General features: G+C 40.5%; 1 protein-coding gene across 4 annotated transcripts; it reads right to left on the minus strand.

Moving 5' to 3' along the window:
* Positions 1 to 642: 642 nt before the first annotated feature.
* Positions 643 to 22,322, minus strand: LOC135491049 (leucine-rich repeat-containing protein 74B-like). Of its 4 annotated transcripts, XM_064776688.1 has the most exons (19): positions 22,198 to 22,322; positions 21,227 to 21,335; positions 20,789 to 21,000; positions 20,097 to 20,206; positions 19,574 to 19,696; positions 15,547 to 15,615; positions 15,028 to 15,137; positions 14,504 to 14,527; positions 12,944 to 13,051; positions 12,417 to 12,510; positions 11,395 to 11,525; positions 10,088 to 10,174; positions 9,103 to 9,218; positions 8,589 to 8,667; positions 7,521 to 7,610; positions 4,167 to 4,271; positions 3,601 to 3,759; positions 2,894 to 2,955; positions 643 to 2,462 (listed from the first exon to the last, which is right to left on the minus strand). In XM_064776688.1, exons 2-19 carry the CDS (start codon positions 21,326 to 21,328, stop codon positions 2,312 to 2,314), a joined length of 1,932 nt encoding a protein of 643 aa, XP_064632758.1. In that variant the 5' UTR covers positions 21,329 to 21,335; positions 22,198 to 22,322; the 3' UTR covers positions 643 to 2,311. The 4 variants fall into 4 exon arrangements, with proteins under 4 accessions (XP_064632758.1, XP_064632756.1, XP_064632757.1 ...); XM_064776686.1 differs by lacking the exon at positions 22,198 to 22,322 and having other exon boundaries at positions 21,227 to 21,672; XM_064776687.1 differs by lacking the exons at positions 14,504 to 14,527; positions 22,198 to 22,322 and having other exon boundaries at positions 21,227 to 21,672.
* Positions 22,323 to 22,431: the final 109 nt, after the last annotated feature.

Consider the following 22,431-nt stretch of genomic DNA (forward strand, 5'->3'; position numbering starts at 1 on the left):
AACAGGAGACATGAAGCACAACCCAGTTTTGTAGCAATGTCTTCCACAGACACATGAAGCACAACCCAGTTTTGTAGAATTGTCTTCCACAGACACATGAAGCACAACCCAGTTTTGTAGCAATGTCTTCCACAGGAGACATGAAGCACAACCCAGTTTTGTAGCATTGTCTTCCACAGACACATGAAGCACAACCCAGTTTTGTAGCATTGTCTTCCACAGACACATGAAGCACAACCCAGTTTTGTAGCAATGTCTTCCACAGACACATGAAGCACAACCCAGTTTCATTGCAATGTCCTCCACAAGACACAAAGCACAACCATTGTTATTGCAATGTCCTCATGAAGCACAAGCAGTTTCAGTGGAATGTCCTACAGAGGTGACATGAAACATAACAGTTTCATTGTAATGTTCTCCACAAGAGACATAGAGCAAAATCAATTTCTTTGCAATGTCATACGCAAGAGATGGGATCCTCCGCAGGAAACATGAGCATCCCAAATCCTCCACAAGAGACATGAAGTATGACCCAAATGTGCTCTGCAAACTGAAAACTATTCTCGCCTTCCAACCAAGGTGCCCATCCTGTCCTTAAGTTTTGAAAGGCAACAAGCAAAGAGTGAGCGTCTACAAAAATAGTACATGTATACCTCTTTATTATGATAGCCACAAAGAAAACAAATCAACACACATGAATGAAGAGCTCGACGTCAATAAATAGGCTACATAAATAGGTACAGGAATGCACAAGTCACTTACTAAGTACTTAAAGGGTTGTCGATTTTGACTCAAAATTCTCCTAAGTAGTTTCACCCTGTAGAATGACTGTTAACAGATGCACAGAGAAGCAGATGAGGATGACAGCTTTGTGACTACTTTGTGCTTATAGCCACAATTGCAGTGACCAATAAGTGACTATTTGAATTGATTAGTCACAATTACTATTGGTGAGTAATTAGTCACAATATCAGTCACAATCCGAATGAACTCTACTCATCGTCACTTCTCCTTCACTAGGTGGCACATCTATTCCTGTTTGATAGTTGATTAGTCACTAATTTGTCATAAATAGTCACTAATTAGTCACAATATCAGTCACTATCAAACTGAACAATGTTCATAAGTGCCCCTTTCACAAGTTTTATTTTTCCCTTATAGTTGCAGCAATCTTTTCCTAGTCAGGGTGCAGTATCTCTTCCCGTGGTAGATTTATCACTAATTAGTCACAATATCAGTCACTATCAAACTGAACAATGTTCATAAGTGCCCCTTTCACAAGTTTTCTTTTTCCCTTATAGTTGCAGCAATCTTTTCCTAGTCAGGGTGCAGTATCTCTTCCCGTGGTTGATTTATCACTAATTAGTCATCTGGTCACTAATTAGCCATAATTAGGGTCACTATCCAAGTGAACCCTGCTCATACGTATCCGTTTTTTTCGAATAGTTGCAACAATCTTTCCCCTGTCAGGGTTTAGCAATCAACTCCTGTTTGATGAATGATTAGTCACTAATTAGTCACAATATCAGTCACTTTCCAACTGAACCCTGCTCATAGGTATCCATTTTTTTTTAATAGTTGCAACAATCTTTCCCCTGTCAGGGTTTAGCATCAACTCCTGTTTGATGAATGATTAGTCACTAATTAGTCACAATATCAGTCACTATCTAAGTGAACCCTGCTCATAGGTATCCGTTTTTTTCGAATAGTTGCAACAATCTTTCCCCTGTCAGGGTTCAGCATCAACTCCTGTTTGATGAATGATTAGTCACTAATTAGTCACAATATCAGTCACTATCCAACTGAACCCTGCTCATAGGTATCCGTTTTTTTCGAATAGTTGCAACAATCTTTCCCCTGTCAGGGTTAAGCATCAACTCCTGTTCGATGAATGATTAGTCACTAATTAGTCATAATATCAGTCACTATCCAACTGAACCCTGCTCATAGGTATCCGTTTTTTTCGAATAGTTGCAACAATCTTTCCCCTGTCAGGGTTAAGCATCAACTCCTGTTCGATGAATGATTAGTCACTAATTAGTCATAATATCAGTCACTATCCAACTGAACCCTGCTCATAGGTATCCGTTTTTTTCGAATAGTTGCAACAATCTTTCCCCTGTCAGGGTTAAGCATCAACTCCTGTTCGATGAATGATTAGTCACTAATTAGTCATAATATCAGTCACTATCCAAGTGAACCCTGCTCATAGGTATCCGTTTTTTTCGAATAGTTGCAACAATCTTTCCCCTGTCAGGGTTAAGCATCAACTCCTGTTCGATGAATGATTAGTCACTAATTAGTCATAATATCAGTCACTATCCAACTGAACCCTGCTCATAAGTGTTCGTTTTTCTCTAATAGTTGCAGCAATCTTATCCTTCTTGGGGTTCAGCATCTCCTCCTGTTTTTCCATCGTCATCATCTTCTCGTGGAAGAGCGCCTGGCCCTGCAGAAGCTCACTGGAAAAGAGAAATATCAGCGTTTGACAATTTCAATTACTGATAAATATCAAACAAAAAGATTTTCAATGATAACAATGACTTTTATATTCATCCTCTAATAGCAGGCCTTTGAATCATTTCTACGTACCGGACTAGTCGAATGAACCATAGACGTATATTGGCTGAGACAATCGGATTTGAAGTATTTTTTCTTTTATCGTCTTAAGGTCTAAGACTAGTACCGGACTGTTTAGGCCAGACTTAGTAATTTTCATAATTTTCACAAAGCAGCTGACAAGGAGCATCAGTTTATTTTTGATGACAACAACACATTTTCAACCTCACCTCCACAAAAATTTAGAAAAATACTGGGCATGAGGTTGTGTGTTATAACTCTCATGAGATCTTCATTTCACTGAATCAAGTCGCTTTCAGTTATCTATATTTACCTGTACTCGATTGTTCCACTCTTGTCCGTGTCCATTTCTTCTAGAAGCAAGTCAATCATGCGCTGAAAAAGGACAATTTGAGTTTTTTATCTAACGGCATAAAAAAGACCGCTGCCACCAAAACAAGACACTGTGCATGCTGTGTAAAGTTTGTTTATAGTGGTGCCCCTAATGAAAGGGCCAGCCAGCTTTTTGGCTTATGGGACACTCTTTACTTCCAAACTACTATCTCTAATGCCAGGCCCCTGGAAAGAAGGCAGTTCGTACCCTATTTAACTAGCTGGCGGCTAACCAACCGGCCGCATCGGAAAGAGGTTACCAGCGGGCCGCAAACCTTCGGCCTTCCGTTCACAAGGTGGATGCCTTAACCACTCGGCCATCGAGATCTGTGTCTTTTACATGCAAGCCACTGCTACAACGCCTTCAAGGTGTCTGTATTTTAAAAGGAAGTGACTACTTGGCAAGCCCGGCTTACCAAACAGCGACTTTTTCTTGTCCTGAATGGAGAGCCGAACTCATTGATATTAAAGTAAAGTCTCCAGCTCGCCAAACAGGGTAGATTTTTTACCTGTTTGGCAAGCCGGGCTGGCCGAACAGGGTGGCTTTTTAGTGCTGTTTGGCAAGCGGCTCTCCAAACAGGACAAAAAAAGATGTCTGTTCGGCGAGCGGCTTGCCAAATAGACCCGGCCATTTTAAAAACCACTCACATTTGTCAAGCGTAATCCCTGCAATTTGAGTCCCTGTTTTAGCTCCTCGATGGACACATCTCCACTCCCATCCTTGTCCAAATGCTTGAAGACCGTCTCAAGAGTCTGACGGTTGTCCGTGATGAATCGGTCAAACAGTTTGATCACCGTTGCATGAGCCTGTACAGGAAGACCGAAAATAGATTCATGCGATACAATTAAGATAAGGAAGTTCCCATATTAGGTAAGGTGGTACAATTATATCCCAGGTACAATTATATCCCAGGTACAATTATAGCCTAAGTGTGCATCAGTGTGTGCAACAAGCTCTTTTCAACGCTGCAGGGGCTATAACCGTATTGCGACTATCATTGTACCACTTTACCTTACAATTTGACATATAGAATACCACAGGGCCATAATTAATTGTACCAGTTTACCTTACATGTCGACAGACAGAATAACACCAAGCGCAGAGCAAATGGTGAAGAAGAAGAGGAAGAAGATTGTCGAGTGAAAACTGTTCCACAAGCGATTTAAATCCAATGTTTGCGGGACGTTAAACGGAGTGTGGTACATTTACTCACCCTAGCCTTGCTGTACCCTCCGAGGCCACCGTGGAGAATCAGCATCTCCTTTTTCTCCTCCAGTTCTTTGATCTTTAGATAGATGTTCGGCGTCAGAGTGATATCCTACAGATTTAAATCAAATCAATAAAGAGTAAACCGCAAAAAAATCACGTCTGTTTATTTTGCAAAAATTTCCGGAAAAATTATTTTGACCAGTTTTGTTTTTACAGACTCACGAAATTTCTCTTCCTTTTTCAAATAATTTTTTGGGGCAAAAATGTTTTTTTGGCCAGGGGGGGTACAAAGTACACATTGACCGCTGCATAACTTCAATACATTTGTCATTGTGAACTAGATGTGCATGAGACTATTTGCAGCAGTGATCATGACATTTTTGTCATTGAGGACGTTTTCGAAAGCTAGGATGACAGATAAAGTGAAGATAGATAAAAGCTACAGGTGAGCATGAGGCTAACATAAGGGACAAAGAAGAATCCACAGTGGTATGAAAAGACTAATAGGAAACTATTTTCCTCTGAAATCTGACGGAAATTTGATAGTGAGGTTCTACAGTACTTTATTCGGGACAGGACAATTGGGTTTTCTACAGGAATAGCCAGTGGTGGACCTGGGAGTGGGGTGTACGAGGTACTTGCTGCCATGGGGACCTGACTCTAAGAGAGTGGAGCTACAATCATAAATGTACAGGGCAATAAGCTGGGGATAATCATGTGAAGTGCTTTGAGCGACTCAAACCAGTTGCACTTGGGGCTATTAACAAGTGACATATAAACACTAGTCTTTCTCTATTCTTGGTGCTATAAAAGTCTCAATATCATTACTATTTACATAAAAATATCAAGGCCTTCCAAAATAAAACACTCTGACCAGAAAGACAGCAAAATTAAAGGTGCATCAAATTGAGAAACGATGTGACTGACAGGTGTAGCTGGGATGAACCGTCATAATATTGACAATCATACTCACTTATGACCTGAGTAAGCATTCGGAATTGAAAATGAAAAACACAATTTTAATACTGATATGTACCATGCCCCGGAATGGAAAAATGCCAAATCCTGAACGTTAAGGTAGAGACAAGACCACTAATGAATATTCATAGGTTGGAGGGTCGAGGCCTATCAATTAGACGAGTGCATGTTTTTAACTCGCAAGTACATATTTGGAGAGGTATTGAAAAAATATTTGTTGTGGCAAGTCTACAGAAATAAAGAAATTATTTGATGAAAAAATTAATTTCGAATTTTGCTAATTGGATAATAGGGGGCGTGTTTTGAGTTTTTTCTGCCAGTTGGCTGAAAAGAGTGGAAATATCAAAGTCTGTCTAATTTGTCGATTATCAAAAAATTTCCGTGGTCAATCACCAGTTTATTTTTCACCATTTACTTGCCCGACTGTCCGGAATAACATAATCTAAATTTCAGATTCACAACCGCACACATTATATGATGCGTCGCCGTCAAACATTGACAATTTAACTGCTAAAAGGCTTAAAAAATCAATTGTGGTCTTGTCTCGGTATCTTATAAACAGATATGTGAATCCATCAAGATACGTATAAAGCAACGAACACCAGGGGACACCAAGAACTAACATATTCCTCGCTAGTGTCACCATTCAACACCAGGTGACACTACTGCTAATGATTTCTCAACAAAACCACTCCTGTCAAAACGAGGCTCAGTGGGCGCATAGTGCATTATACACTGTAAACTCAGGGTTCATTGTAACCAAGGTGTTTATAAATATTTCATTACAGGTGCTAATTACTACGTTAGGTACTTACAATGCCTCCCTGTTCCATGTGAGGTTTCCAGGTTATGGTTAGGTGCAGGTTCAGAGGTGTTATAGGGTGTGGGTGGGAAAAGAGAAAATGTTACACATTGATTATAAAACACCAATTTAACACAAAATTGCAATGACATTGCCAAAAAATCAACAGAGCCATCTTCGGTAAGCATGAAAGCTTTTGATAATAATTTCCAGTGAATTTGTCATAGTTTGCTCATAAACTTTACTATCACACCTTCAGATTGGGAATAATCCTGTGAAAATCCATAAGATCAAGAGGTACAATGGTCAATCTGTGCACCTAAGACTGAATAATTTGTTGATGGCCAATATAATATCTGTATAAACAAGTTCAATTGAGTATCACTGGTAATTAGTTGTGGCATTCGCTGCCTGTTTCTAACTTGTTTTTAAAATGTTCTTCCATCTATTTATTTTTCTCACTGCACAATACAGCACTGCACTCTGTTGAATGTACTATTATGTACGATTAAATAAATAAATAAAATAAATAATTTATCGCTCAGGGAGTAGGCAAGCTGTGAAGTTATATTAATGTGAACCAGCTATTACGGTATGTGTCGTTTAACCCTTTCGCTACAGGCGACGTAGGCAGCACGTCATGTCACATCTCCCCATCCCGTGTGATGACTTGCACAGCACGTCATGCCCTCCGTTAATTCAAATTTACCAGCACTTGGCCACAGCCTCTCTGAAAATGCCCTATGCAGTCAGAAATATCAGTGTGATCCAAATATTATAGACACTGTGACACTTTGGATATCATTTGCCCGTTCCCACAGGGGAAAAATGGCTACCACAGCAAAAGGGTTAAGGGGTGCCATTGGTGCAGTGATTTGATTCGTGTGCAACTATAAAAACATGAATTAACCTCTGTACACACCAAACTTGGACATAATTAGCTGAAAATGAAACCAGTTAAAACAAAGTTTTATAACATTATTTTCACATTAGAAACACAATGGGTTAAGGTGTTGCAAATACAAAGATTGCATTGTCTGCAGCTAGCTTTAGCAATTGGTAATACTTTTTGTCTCGGCACATAGCAATTACATCATATGTGACCCGCTCTACCAAAACTAGGCGCTTGTCGCATCTGAACTTGACAGGTTGATACGGACTTGTTGTTCATTTCCCTATTGTAGACCTTTTGTGAAATGTGACCAAATCAGTTTGTAATAGATTTCACAAAAGGTCTACAATAGGGAAATGAACAACAAGTCTGTATCAACCTGTCAAGTTCAGATGCGACAAGCGCCTAGTTTTGGTAGAGTGAGTCACATATTTGACTGCACACATCTCAACTGTGACCCGTCACAGCAAAACCAGGCGCATGTCGCACAGAAGATGAGCCTAAACGACACGGAGATAAAGGAAGAAATTGATGTAGTCAGATTTCACAAAAGGCATACGACAGTGAAATGAACAATCAGTCTGTCTCAACCTGATAAGCACGGGGCGTAATGGGCCTGGTTTTGCTGTGACGGGTCACTATTATCATTGAATCGATCTAAAAAAGCTGTTTTGAGCATGACTCACCTCGATTGCCAATAATTTGAGAGTATCATTCACAGCCAGAGCTTTTACCAGTGCCTCCATCCCGGCTTCACCAGCTGGGTTCATACTCATCTTAAAAGTCAGAACAATAAACATATCATCAATAGTAATAAGGGTACTTTCATAATATAACTGACGTAGAGCCGTTTTCATAGCTGCCGACCTCCCTGGTCTGACATCTTTCCGACTTCACTCACTTCAGCAGCTTCTTTGGCAGTCCTCTTCCATACCGACAACAAGTCCGTACGATCGGGGACGTCTAACTTTTAAGAGGGATGCTGCCAGCTGGTTGGTTCTTCTCCTAATATCAGTTGTCCTGACATGATGGAACCATCTGATCCCGAGAATGTGGCCAAGGCAGTGGCTGTCAAAAGTATCGAGTTGTTGCCAAGGTCCGTTTAGTATAACTGACGTCGAGCCATTTTCGTTGTTACTAATCTTCTCCCTGGTGTTACATCAAATGTGACCCGCTCTACCAAAACTAGGCGCTTGTCGCATCTGAACTTGACAGGTTGATACGGACTTGTTGTTCATTTCCCTATTGTAGACCTTTTGTGAAATGTGACCAAATCAGTTTGTAATAGATTTCACAAAAGGTCTACAAAAGGGAAATGAACAACAAGTCCGTATCAACCTGTCGAGTTCAGATGCGACAAGCGCCTAGTTTTGGTAGAGCGAGTCACAAATGTGCTCAAATGTGGGCTTAAAATGTCAAGACAGGTGTCTTGAGATCAGTCATCCTTAACAGCATCCACCACTGGTTTAAAATCAGTTTGTAAGCTAGTGAAATTCGACTGGAAATTGTCGGCAAAAGCCAGGATTTTCCAGCTAATTCCAAATGATTTTTCCTTGCCAGAAGGTTGGAAATAGCTGGAAATTCCAGAAATTGTCAAGGCTGGAGTTTGGCGGTATTTTGGTAAATGGCAGAGCCAGAAAATGCCAGAAAGCTGAAAAAATCTGGCATAATTTTTTCTCTCACTCTTCTCACTTATTTATTCCATACGCAAAAATTAGCACCTTTTTTGGCCAGAGCAGGTCACATATACTCACCAATAACGTTTCCAGGCCCTGGTTATATTTCAGACCTATGCTGAGTTTCTGGACAGCTTGCGTGCCGAGGCGATTATTACTGGAAAGCAACAATAACTTCATTTGAATATGGAATAAGGAAACCCTTCAACAGATAGTGGGTTTCAGGCACTTCAGGCAAGAATATTTGACTCCAGAAAGCAGAGCACCAGTGACCCACAGCAAACGTCGATTAAGTGACTGCCCGAAGCCTAGGGAATTATTAAGGGCAACAGAGAACTGAGTGCAGTAGAAGATGAGGTAAAGTACATATAACTGTATCAGGGGTGTCATGTTGAAAAGTTCTTATGCCAATTCGTCCTCCAGTTAGCGATCCTCACATCACTCCTAAAGTTGTACTCAGAGGCTTACTAAGTGGTAGCATAGCAGCAGCTAAGCCTGACAGAGCAACATTTGGAGCACGCTAAGATAGCGGCCGCTAAACCACTGTTAGCAGATAGTAGAGTTTTGAACAACCGGTCACCCGTTGGCCTACCTTATGTCTAAAACTTTAAGTGTTGTGTTGACCTTCAGCGTTTTGGCTAGTTGTGTACATCCATGTAATGACATCCCATTCCACGATATGTCTAGAATCTCTAATGAACGATTTGCCTGAAAAAAGCAAACTATATTTCAGTAGCCACCCTGATAACAACAGCCAGAAGGTCGCAGGCCTTTGTATTCAGCCTACGAACCGGCCACAGCAGACTACAGCCCCATCTGCACCACAGGCCTGGATTCCCCTGCAAAACAAAGCAAACTATATTTCACTAGCCACCCTGAAAACAACAGCCAGAAGACAGCAGGCCTTCGTATTCAGCCTACGAACCGGCCACAGCAGACTACAGCCCCATCTGCACCACAGGCCTGGATTCCCCTGCAAAACAAAGCAAACTATATTTCAGTAGCCAGCCTGAAAACAACAGCCAGAAGACAGCAGGCCTTCGTATTCAGCCTACGAACCGGCCACAGCAGACTACAACCCCATCTGCACCAGGCCTTCGTATTCAGCCTACGAACCGGCCACAGCAGACTACAATCCCATCTGCACCACAGGCCTGGAGTTGGAGAGAACAACCTTTGCCCTTGCAACAGGAGGCCCTGGAAGAATTCTACACACAATCCAAGATACAAAATCCGGAAAAACTGTTTCAGTTCCTGCAAAAGGTGGCACCGTTCCAAAGTCCTAAAAGGTGTATTCCACGAGTATTGCAACATCAATTTTTCAAATATTGAGTCCGGAACACGTGAGCACACTCGCTCATTATTGGCTCTGTGGACAATATTTGGGCAAGTTGTAATGAGGAGGAAACCCCTTCATGGAGAGAACTTATGTTGTCCAAGAGAGTCACCCTCTCTATCACATCAGTATACCGGGACTGACCATAAATCTCACCCAGGACCTCAGCTAGATGACCGACACCGATGTTTCTACTGGGCCACTCCGACAGCCCACGACGGCAAAGACGGCAAAACCCTACCTTTAGTGACGTGGCGAGTGCTGCTGCTCCTTTCTGTCGTATGGCGTTCCAACTCAAGTCGATGTCTGTCAGTCCCTCATTGGCTCCCTAGAAATATTCAAAACATCAGTGAGTTTTACTTCAGAGAATTTCTTGAAGTATCTCATTGGCTCCCTACATCAGTGATTTTTACTTCAGAGAATTTCTTGAAGTATCTCATTGGCTCCCTACATCAGTGATTTTTACTTCAGAGAATTTCTTGAAGTATCTCATTAGCTCCCTACATCAGTGATTTTTACTTCAGAGAATTTCTTGAAGTATCTCATTGGCTCCCTACATCAGTGATTTTTACTTCAGAGAATTTCTTGAAGTATCTCAGAGTCCATGATGACAGACCACACTCAATAGGTCCCAATTTATCCAGTTATTGTCCAATTTTACACCTTGACCGAGGTCTATCCTGAAAGATTTCAGTAGAACTCACCCGAGGTGACCTCCTCAACCAGCGCTACAAGCTGAGCGTTTTGACTCATTTATATACCTAAATAAGGCAAGTTACCGGTACACATAAAGTCTTGTAGCTCAATGATCAATAGCTCCTATTTACACATACTGTAAAAGACTTATCACACCCCATCATATGTATCATTTTAATTTATGTTATATTTTCACAGGTTACAAAAGTAAGAAGTCCTGAATTTGCCTTCTGACGTCCAGATCCTTTATTCTAAAACTGTTTCACAAGATTTAACACGCCAAAGTCATAGTTGATAAAGTAGTTCGTCGGGATGACGATTCGTGCAGATGACTGGAAAGACTCGGGAGACTGGAATAACTGCAATGACTAACTGCTGAGAGCGTGCGGACACGTTGTTTTATATTAACGCGCAGCTTTGTCTGCACAATCAGGGGGCAACGTTGATGCGTCTCCATCCAATGAGGAGCTGCATCAACGCTGACGTAATTGATCATGTAATTGATCACGCTGGGGAGAATGGAGAATTATAAGTAGACCGTGGGAATTTTCCACGATTATCCATCAGTATCTTATCTGAACCCAATTCCAATAATCCCCCACACCCAATCCCAAGAATTACACATTACAGTGCTACTCATAAGAAAGGTTTTACAATTACTATACAACATTTACATCATGATGTTATTCCCAATGAAATTTTCCGCAATAAAAAAGTCCCCACGAAGTTGCAATAATATTCCATCTGATATTACTGGAGTAGATTTTGTTTGGCCAAAGGGCCAGGTGCTTTCCTCATGAGCAAATTTGCAGAACCAGGACGCCAATTTATAAATTGCCTGAGCATACTCACCAGTCCCACGGCTAAATACACTCCGCCTGCCTCCCCAAAATTGTTATGACTAAGATCGAGGCAGGTTAGAGAGGCGTTATTCTTCAGAGCCTCGCCGAGGACTCGGGCATCTTTATCTGTAAGCTGGTTACCTGAAGACAGATGGATATACAGTAGAACCTCTCTATTAAGGACACCCTCAGGACTGACAAGGGCTGTCCTTAATAGAGAGGTGTCCTGATTAGAGAGGTCAAATTGAATGGAAACGACCAATTTGGGACCAAAACTAGTATCCTTAATAGAGAGGTGTCCTGATTAGAGAGGTCAAATTGAATGGAAATGACCAATTTGGGACCAAAACTAGTGTCCTTAATAGAGGTTAGCCTTAATAGAGAGGTTGCCCTTAATAGAGAGGTGTCCACTAAGGGAGGTTCCACTGTATCAGGGTTCTCAACGCTCAACAAGATATATTCGTTTTTGTGATTTTGAGAAAGATGGCTTCAAAGTTTTAAATTTAATTGACAACGCATTTGAAAATTTTTGTGATTTTTTATCATGGAAGTTTTACTGTTGACCCAAATGCTCTGCACTTCAAAGGGTAACTCGTGTCTGATTTCACCATATAATGTTTTAGCTGTTTTTGACAAATGACTACGTCACTTTCTCATAAATCGGTAAGGTTTTCGAATCGAAATGCACATTTTCTAGAAATTGATGGTTTAATCCCGCCCGGACGGCTCGCTTCGATGCTGTTTTCGTTGATGACGTCACAACATGAACATTTTCGTGGTCGCGGTGGTTTACATTCAGCGATTTTATAATAAATCTAATCAAAAATGGAAAATTTGAGCTTTACATTTGTAATCAACAATTAAAAACGGACGTATTTCCGCAAAGTTGTAAATCACATCATAGTATCACTTTAAGGACAGATCAGGCATTATATTAGCAATGCCATGGTGTGGTTCACCTCAAATTCACGATATGGAGCATATTGTATTTTGCGATGAAAGTCTTCATGTAATGAAGGAAGCAGAGCTTACCACTTAGAGACATCGTCTTCAAAGTTGTATTGTGGTCCAGCATATCGGCTATCGATAACGCTCCAACATGTTTGATAAAGTTCATCGAAATATCCTGGAAGGGAAAGTATCACAAATTAAAAACATCTGAATAAGAAGAACAAAGTGAAAGATTATTACAAGGGTCTGTGTAACAAAAATAATCGGAACATTTTCATTGACCACCGCTAATCCACGCACCTCATCAGACAAATAACGTCATGTGACTGGGCTAAAAACTGATGTTGTCTGGTCAGCGAGCAACATTAATAATAATGGACCGCTCGTGGGTTGGAAGGGCGCACAGAACCTTCAAAAATCGTGAATTTATCGTCTGCAGTGGCGTGTCAGATATTTGTGGCAGTCTTATAATGGAGAACATTGAGCCCTCTTCGCATGGAATCTCGGGAATTTTCCTGTGATATCACATTAAATGTACCTCACTATTTCTACTCGTTGTCTGACACATCAAAGACTGCTTGGTTTGCACTGTCATTTTTTAAACTTACCACATTCGTAATAAACATATTATCCCTCAGCATAAAGGCCAAGTTCTTAGCACCGTCTTCATCCAAATAGTTATCACACAGGTCTAATGCCTCTATCACAGTGTTACGCTGAAAATACAAAACAAATGTATATTATTCCTAAACTAGTTATATTTTGAATTACATTTACTGCTGAAAATACATAACAAATGTAAATTATTCCTAAACAAGTTATTACATTTACTGCTGGAAATACATAACAAATGTAAATTATTCCTAAACAAGTTATATTTTGAATTACATTTACTGCTGAAAATACATTACAAATGTAAATTATTCCTAAACAAGTTATATTTTGAATTACATTTACTGCTGAAAATACATAACGAATGTAAATTATTCCTAAACAAGTTATATTTTGAATTACATTTACTGCTGAAAATACATAACAAATGTAAATTATTCCTAAACAAGTTATATTTTGAATTACATTTACTTCTGAATCACTCCGTTTAACAGCTTAGGAACAAAGAGCTCGAGTTCACATAAAGATATCTTCGAAAAAAAGAGAGAAATAAATTTTGAGTCATCTATATGACAGACAGGGTAATATACATGAAGGACAGTGAGACATCAACATGTGGAGGAGACAAATAGATGATCCACAAGACAAAGGCACATCCAGGAGACAGGAGGACAACAGCAAGACAAATATTTAAGGGTTGACCATAGGCTCCACCATTTCGGCCAGAACTTGAAATCACAAAGCAATTAGACCTCTTCCATAATGAAGTGAGTGCCAATTTCAAGGACGGGAGTCTGTTCTTTATTTTTCAGAGAAAAGACCCCGACCCCTGAAATTAGCATTCATTTCATTTTTAGCAGTTACTTAAACTTAACGGTCGCTAAACTAACCAGGCTTTGAACAACTGGCCCCTTAAACAAATGAGAATAAGCTCTACACATTTTAATAGCTATGGTGCTGTAATAGATGGATACTGACTGTCCACCCAGAGAAGCAAGCTGAAATTCTTTTATTGGGGAGAGGAAAGGCCCTAAGGTATCTCAATATCTCATGGTCAGGACGTCATGTTCTTGCGCTGCCTTTTTTTCAATTTCGTAGAAATTTTTTTTGAAAAGGTCTTGTATCGGTGAAACTAGAGTATACAATATCTCAAATACATAGATCTCTCAAGTCGCCAGTCTGAGTTACAAAGCCGTTGTGGTGTAGTGGCTTGGACTATCGAATAATGGTCAGGAGATCCCTGGTTCAATCCAATTGTCGGGGTGAGATGTGTAAAGTTGGATGATAACTTATACTGTAGTTGATATCAGACTATAAACCCAAAACTTAAAATTCCAAATCTGTTGGTGATATGTGTAATGGGTTAAGGAACAAAAAATGCAGGTCCCGGGGAGACTAATTAAGCAGAGTACTTACTCATACTGTTGCTTGAAAACACAACAAAAGAAAATGGGAGCAAGAATCTAAAAGGCCTACACCAACTTGCTTTTTCTGAGTGGACGCTGTATATGTAATGTTACATAGCCTCTACATCTTTAACACGTTTAATTACATACCTCATCTCCCAGTTCATTCTGGACCTGAAACACATCTTTTAATTCAGATTTTGTTGAACAACAAACAAACCAGGAACACTGGGTAAAAGGGAGAGTATAGGCTGGAGACAAGTGGGTCAGATTAAGATACACAAAGTCGCCAATAGGTGTCTCTACTATCACATAGTAAATCACCGCTATTCACCCTTGTATGAGGAATGGTTTTATAACTTGTGCCAATTGATCACTGGAGACCACTAACTTGAACCCCAAATTTCTGCCTATACTCTCCCTTTAACATATTGTGTTATTGAGGTATGAGCTGTATAAATGCCCTCATCTGATCTCAATTTCAATAAGGGTCAAACTTTAGACACAGAATAACTAAGTGGTGAAAAAAACATTTTAAATGTTATCAAATCAATCAACGCACAGCCACATGCAAGTCAAAGAAAATAAAACACGAAACTGTTTTTGACAGGTGTCAATCAATCAATCAATCAATCATGTTATCACAGGTCGTTTGAAATAACGGTAAACCTTACTTGTAATGCTTCTGAAAGTATTTTGATTCCCTTGTTGCCAAGGTAATGATGCCGCATCCGTAACCGTCGGTCACCAAGATGGCGGATGATGTATGATACAGGGACAACACCTGAAATGGTGGAAGTACATATAATGGCTTAGTGAATACAGTGGAACCTCTCTTAGCGGACACCTCTCTAATAAGGACACCATCTTTTATAAGCCTTCGGACACTAATTTTGGTCCCAAATTTGTTGTTTCCATTCAATTTGACCTCTCTTATCAGGACAACTCTCAATTTAGGACAGTTCTTGTCAGTCCCAAGAGTGTCATTATAGAGAGGTACTACTGTACATGTGACGGTATTCTTTGACTTCACTCGGTAGAATGAGCGTGCCTGATGCTGTCCTTATCAAGGGGCCGAGGTTGGTTATTAACCCCAGCCCTCTGCAGTGAGGCCCCACATCTAATGTGAATTTCATTCTTAGGACGTGCTATGACATTTCTAGAGAACGCTGAGATTGGTGCAATCGACCCACCTTTCTTTTCACACAGTTCAACATAGTGATAAGCTCCTGTTGCATCCACTCGCAGCTTTCGTTCTGGTCCTGCAATCGACAAAGTGATCAGATGATATGATTTTGAGGGAAATACATATTCAGCGACATTGTGAGGTTTTCTATGACAATAGAACATGTTTTGTTAAAGCTCGCTTCTAAGCCTAACTTTTCGTGTCTTTTTACTTATGAAAGTACCATTTGTGACTCGCTCTACCAAAACTAGGCGCTTGTCGCATCTGAACTTGACAGGTTGATACGGACTTGTTGTTCATTTCCCTATTGTAGACCTTTTGTGAAATCTATTACAAACTGATTTGGTTACATTTCACCAAAGGTCTACAATAGGGAAATGAACAACAAGTCCGTATCAACCTGTCAAGTTCAGATGCGACAAGCGCCTAGTTTTGGTAGAGCGAGTCACATTTGAATGTTCTAGTTTTATGTTTTATGACATTTTCATGTGTCAAAACCGCCTAAGATCTGTGGAACATAGACGTCAAGAAGATGTTTGCAGATTTGATGATTCGGTGACATCATTCACATGAATGTCAGGTCGTTATCGAAGGTTATGTCGGGCTGACATCAGCCTTGCAATCATCAGCCTGACATCAGTCAGTCTTGCAAGACGTCAGCCTGACATTAGTCTTGTAAGACGTCAGCCTGACATTAGTCTTGCAAGACGTCAGCCTGACATTAGTCTTGTAAGACGTCAGCCTGACATTAGTCTTGCAAGACGTCAGCCTGACATCAGTCTTGTAAGACGTCAGCCCGACAACAGTCTTGCAAGACGTCAGCCTGACATCAGTCTTGTAAGACATCAGCCTGACATCAGTCTTGAAAGACGTCAGCCCGACATCAGTCTTGTAAGACATCAGCCTGACATCAGTCTTGTAAGACGTCAGCCTGACATCAGTCTTGCAAGATGTCAGCCTGACATCAGCCTTGCAAGACGTCAGCCTGACATCAGTCTTGTAAGACGTCAGCCTGACATCAGTCTTGCAAGATGTCGGCCTGACATCAGTCTTGTAAGACGTCGGCCTGACATCAGTCTTGCAAGGCGTCGGCCTGACATCAGTCTTGCAAGACGTCAGCCTGACATCAGTCTTGTAAGACGTCGGCCTGACATCAGTCTTGCAAGACGTCAGCCTGACGTTCGCATACTTAATCAATCTTAGCAAATGATACAAGAGATAGCCTAGGCCCCCTAATCCTGCATCCTTCCTCCAAGGGTTAATAATGCAAATTGGCTAGGTTTCTCTTTCTATTCTAGTCATAGTATTCGTAAAGCATATTCTACCCAACTTGACTTTACTGCAAAAGATCACCGAGGGCAATCTTGGGTATTTATCTTTTAGCCCTCCTTGTTTACATCTCTGATTAAACTCAAATTAACACCAATAGCATGTAATTTTACAATTCAATGGACAGCAATTCACACATTCTTAACACTTGCCACAACAAATAAAACTTTTATGGCCAACTTGACTTAAGCTGCATGTCGGGTTTCAGGGAAGGAGAATTGTGAATAAATTCAAGCAAATATTTTGAAGCCAACAAATTTTCCAAGTATTTTGATGTGTTTTATGTTATAACTTATTCCGTCCTGTGTACCAGTGCACAACTAGTGAAGCATGAGCAATTTAAAGCATGGTTTTTTGGTGTCTCCCATGTGTTGAGCTCAGTAATCATTGGTATAGAGCATTTTGATGAATTAAATGTCGAGAAATTACCAAAGAAGACAGGTCGAGAAATTTCTTCTCTAACTTTTCATGAGAGTAGTCTCAGACTCACTCCATCCCCCAAGGAGCCTCATGGCCTAGTGGTTTACACTGCTGGCCACCACGCAATAGGGCCCGGGTTCGATCCCGGGGAGAACCCAGGATCGTATGTCTGGATGAACCGGCGTGGCTTTCAAGGAACTAAAATTCCTGGCTCTTCACAGTCCTTCGAATGAGACTAAAAAACGAGGTTCCTTGTACCTGGTGTCTTAATGCCACAGCAAGCTACGACCCCACCAATTGAAAAACATGAGTACCGTAGCTTGCGTGGACTCTTATCTCTCTCGCCAAAGTCGGACCACTAGGCCAATAAACCCAATTGGCGCCTAACCGTAGTGGCATGCAGGATACGCTCATCCCGCGTTGGAGGAGGATTACTCCTAGGAGAATGACCCCTCCAAGTGCAGAGCGAACGCTGAAGAAGAAAAAAAAAACTTCATCCCCAGAACTAGTACTTCATGAAAAAGGTATTTTTTCAGTATTTCGGATCAAGACCAAATTACCACCAGGACTATTGCCTATAGACGCTCATAAATTTAGCAAGATTCTTGCATATTTGGGAGGCCAGAAATTTGAGGTCTGATTGGCCGAAACTGCAAGTCAGCCAGTCAGGTTTCAGGATGGGGGCCATATTCTCATAATAGACAATGGAATAGGTACCCTCCTTCCCCACCCCCCTCATAAATTGATTTCAACATCAAAGTTTTCAGAAGACACTATGAAAGACATTTGATAGCACACATTTTATCTTTGAATACCAAATACAACTACAATGCAATTAAACGAACCACACCTGTGCTAATTAAGTGGTCATAGATAGAAAGGGATATTCAAAACCTTTAGTAAGTAATTAACTTAATTTTCCATACAACACTCATAACCAGCTGGACTTTGTTAATTTGACAGTATGCTAGTTTTATATTTTGTATCTACATGATTCATGTCAAATAGCATTCCGCGAAGTTACTATTTATAGCTCACAAGGTCATTTGCATAAGATATTGATGACGTTTTAGTCACGTGACAGTCGGACATCGACACTTATTTCTACGCATTTGAGCTTATTTCAAAGTCAATTATCTTTGACCCTGCATTGTTTTTAGCATGAATGATACCATAGAGTCAGAGAGAGAAATATTCAGAACAATTATGTAGTATTTCCGACACTCGGACATGTGCCAGATTGAATCTAACTGCCCCAGTTAGAAAGCCTGAATCCATTACGAAACCGCATGTTTGTCCGACATTGCCTGTAATTCAGCGATGAGGAAATAGAGGGCAGCAGCTGCAGTGACAAACTGCAAACTAACAGCAAAGATATTTAGGTTTTATACAAAAAAGGTTTAAGCAAGTATCATAGGTAATATCATGTTCGTTAAAATTCCTAACGCCACAGGCATCATAGATCGATGACTATAAACCTAAATGACAGTTATCGCGTTAATCCTCGGACTGCACACTTAATCCCAAGGCCCCACTCTTGACGTTTCTCTCAGACCCCAACACAAACACGAATAGAGGCGGATTATTTTCATATTGAAACTAAGAACTTAAGAAAATGGGCCATGGGGCAAAACAGTATTTATGACCAGCTAGCCTAAATAACGCGACATAAAAGATTTACAAATTGTAATCCTGGGCTTAGTAGGGTATGATATAAAGATTTGCCAACTCTGAGCGACTGTAAACATATGACTATAAATGTATTCATTTTTTTGTGTTCTGCTGTATAGAATCTCGTAATTTATTCCCTATGTGAAGCGAGACTAATGGCAAAGCATTAATCAAAACAAGTATGAAAACATATTTTTCAGACAGGAGAGGTTTCTTGATACATGTACATGGCTCTGTCATTTCAAGTACTAAGTGACACAAAAAAGATTTTATATCTATAAACAGTAACAAATTTCTTTCAAAAACAAAACGATTTAACTGCTGTGGCACTTGGCTACGGCATTTTGTTGGAAATCTATCACGCCTGTGGAAAAAATGCCTCATGTCCCTACATTGATATTGGTTATGAAGTTTTATGATTCAGAATCTTTAAAAGCCAACAGTTGACCAATTTCAACTGAATGCATCATTTAGTATGCTCTATCTGCTGGCTTTGGCCTACATGTAGGCACCACTACACATAAGAAGGAACTTAGTTTAACACCTTGGGGAAATGACATGACAACTGAAGAAAGTGCATTGCCCAAGGGCACAATTCAAGTGATGTTACATACCCTTGTCAATTACTTCCTGCTCTAGGTCCGTATCATAATCATCTGAGTTATATGGGTCACCTTGAATCCAGGCTTCCATTGCCTCAGAAAACTTCTGCTTTTTTTCCGCATAGTTACCAGCACCTAAAAATAGATGTAGATGCAATACATGTATTTATAACTTATAACAGTACTGCTCTTCATTACTGTCACAGTTGAGAAAGTATTTTATTTTGACAACCCAGAAACCTTTGCGAGGAGAGGAGGTTGCATACAGCTACTATATGGGCCCATTTATGTTTGACTGGCCCTTCCTGCAATAAACGCCATGTTCCATCGAGGCCGCCATTTGAATTTAGTGACGTCACAAGATTGACACTGAGTCATAACGGCCTCTGTTACGGCGACATGCGTCATTTTTGCAAACGCCTAACAGTTAACATGAAAATTAATCTTTTCCAATATCTCCCAAGTCCTTCCATCTGAGGGACACTGGCATGACTGAAATATTTACAGGAAACTTTCCTAAAATAGATCTGCTTACTTCTAGCAGATGGCTCTTCTTCTTCCTCTTCCTCTTCTTCTTCGCTAGTACTTCCCTCAAGTTCTGTCACAGCCCACGATCTCGTCTGGGGACGCTCCTTCTTTTTACTCCTTGGGAATAAAGGACCATAAATTTAGATCATACTCTAGTTTCACCGACCCAAGACCAGTTGATCAATTACTGCGAAATCAAAACAAAGACCAAGACAAAGCATGACATCATGACCATCAGATAACTTACTTGGTGTCATCAATTCAGTGTCTATCCAAGTATCAAAAGTCATCGAAAGATCATGTGCACAATGAGCTTTAATTGTGGTCATGAATATTCAGAACTGGTCTTAGATCAGTGACACTAGAGTAGTTAGCAGAAATTGAAAAAGATGAGTCTTGACTCTTTTGCAAGACTGGTAATAAGACACTCTTCATGGTTTTATTCCAAAATATCCCACAAGTCATGACATGGGCAAAAAAAATTGCCAAATCAAAATTAATTTTGTCATCGTTTGTCCGACGTTGTCATTGTGATGTGACGACCTCCACTCATATGTATGTAAAGCATGGGTACGAGCATTCAAAATTGGAGCCTATAATTAATTCATGCATGTGCTCGATAGGATTTCATTTTGTGTAAACGGAAATATCAAACTTTTGGTTTTACATATTACCACAAACAAAACTAAAGTAACTTACCTATAACCTCGCCTAGAAGGATCCAAACTAGTTTTGCTGCGAGTCATCTGCAATCCATTTTCATCATTTGCAACGTTTTTTCGTTCCGAGTTTCTTGCACTCCATGGTCTGACTTTGAGGGGTGGGGCTTGAATGTGGTGGTCCGGGGAATCACTGAGTCTATTCTCACCCTCTGTGTCTGTGACTTTGACTAATCCAGTGCGTCTCCCATTCTGAAAACGATGGTGTCATTTAGTGTTTGAGTTGCCATGGCAATCTTAGTATTCATTGCACTCAGTAAGTGCTATTATTCAAAAGATTTTTCATAGTACTGTTTCTTTGGAAAAGCAGGGATTTTGGAAATTAGCAAAGATAAGGGCAGGGTGAACTGAGATAAAAAGGTAAGCCGCCTTCTGTAAAAGAAAATGCAATAGCGGTTCTGAAAAAAAGGCCCCTCACCTGTTTGCATTGTGGCTTGTCATTCTCTTCTTCCTCTGTCAAGATTACAAGATCTGGAACCCTTGGCGCCAAAGCACCATTGACCATCTCCAGCAAACTCATATTTACCCTAGAAATATTTGACACCAGAAATAAGATAAGTATCTTCATGCCGATTTAAAGTTACCCTCAATGTGGACGATTTCAACGAAGTTAGTTTGGGCGCTGACCGGGCATGTGTTTCACCTGGAAAAAGGGGTCACAGAGCTTACGCCACTAGGGCATTGTCCTAGGTGGGCTTAGGCCTTGTTCTGACATGGCCAACAAGTGTGCACTTTTGTTATGTTTGGGCTCTAGTTTGGCCTTGTCGAAATCGTCCATTCATTAACTGTTGCATATGGCGATGATAAACATGAGGTGGTGATAATAGACCACATTTGGAAGTCAGTCAGCAGGCCGGGTAATAACTAATGACGTACAAAATACGTGCATGGATAGCATGATGCCACAGAGCACAGGCCCCTGAATGCTAATTAGCGGGATTAACGGGCTAAACAATGGGATTAGCTATCCCATTGTTTAGCCCGCTAATTAGCATTCAGGGGATCCCATTGTTTAGCCCGATAATCCCGCTAATTAGCATTCAGGGGCCTATGCACAGAGTCAAAATGGACACAAAAATTATTGTTGTTTATTGTTACCCGCTGGCCGACTTTCGAATGACAGAGCCATAAAGAAACCACAGACAACTGCACTGCAATGTGTTATGCTGTCCAAAAACCATACATGAACATGTACTGTAGGACTACACCCAGTCTCATGCACTCACTGATTCATTCCATGCATTCAGACATGCAACTCATGTCCAGTGCCATTGCCAATGCATGGATTTGGAACGCACTCATGCCCATGGGTGAACTGAATGACTATGAAAAAATGTTTTAACAGCTCAAATGAAACCAAAGATTTCTAAAACATTTTGATAAACTGACACATTAGACTATTCCTTATCCATCCAAACTTTCTCATTGAAGCGATATTAATCCATTGAAGCATCTGCAGCAAGTTAAATCGGCTCATTTGGTGTCAGATTTTGACAGTGATTTGTTATGGTTTCAAGAAGTTGTGTACTACTCTCGAAACCAAACCTGTGGCGCCGTCTGGCAATAGTTTCACTCAATTGTGTAACACGTACAATACGTCACCATAAAAGGTGTACACAAATT

Source organism: Lineus longissimus, chromosome 7 (assembly GCF_910592395.1).
Source record: "Lineus longissimus chromosome 7, tnLinLong1.2, whole genome shotgun sequence".
NCBI lineage: Eukaryota > Metazoa > Nemertea > Pilidiophora > Heteronemertea > Lineidae > Lineus > Lineus longissimus.

Excerpts from the sequence above, each read along its gene's own strand:
- LOC135491049 (XM_064776686.1), bottom strand. The coding sequence starts at position 21,376 with ATGAAGATACTTATCTTATTTCTGGTGTCAAATATTTCTAGGGTAAAT. Across the intron at positions 7,611-8,588 it reads AGGGCCTGGAAACGTTATTG|ATGAGTATGAACCCAGCTGG; the intron begins GTGAGTATATGT and ends CTGACTTTTAAG. Across the intron at positions 3,760-4,166 it reads GAGGGTACAGCAAGGCTAGG|GCTCATGCAACGGTGATCAA; the intron begins GTGAGTAAATGT and ends CTTCCTGTACAG.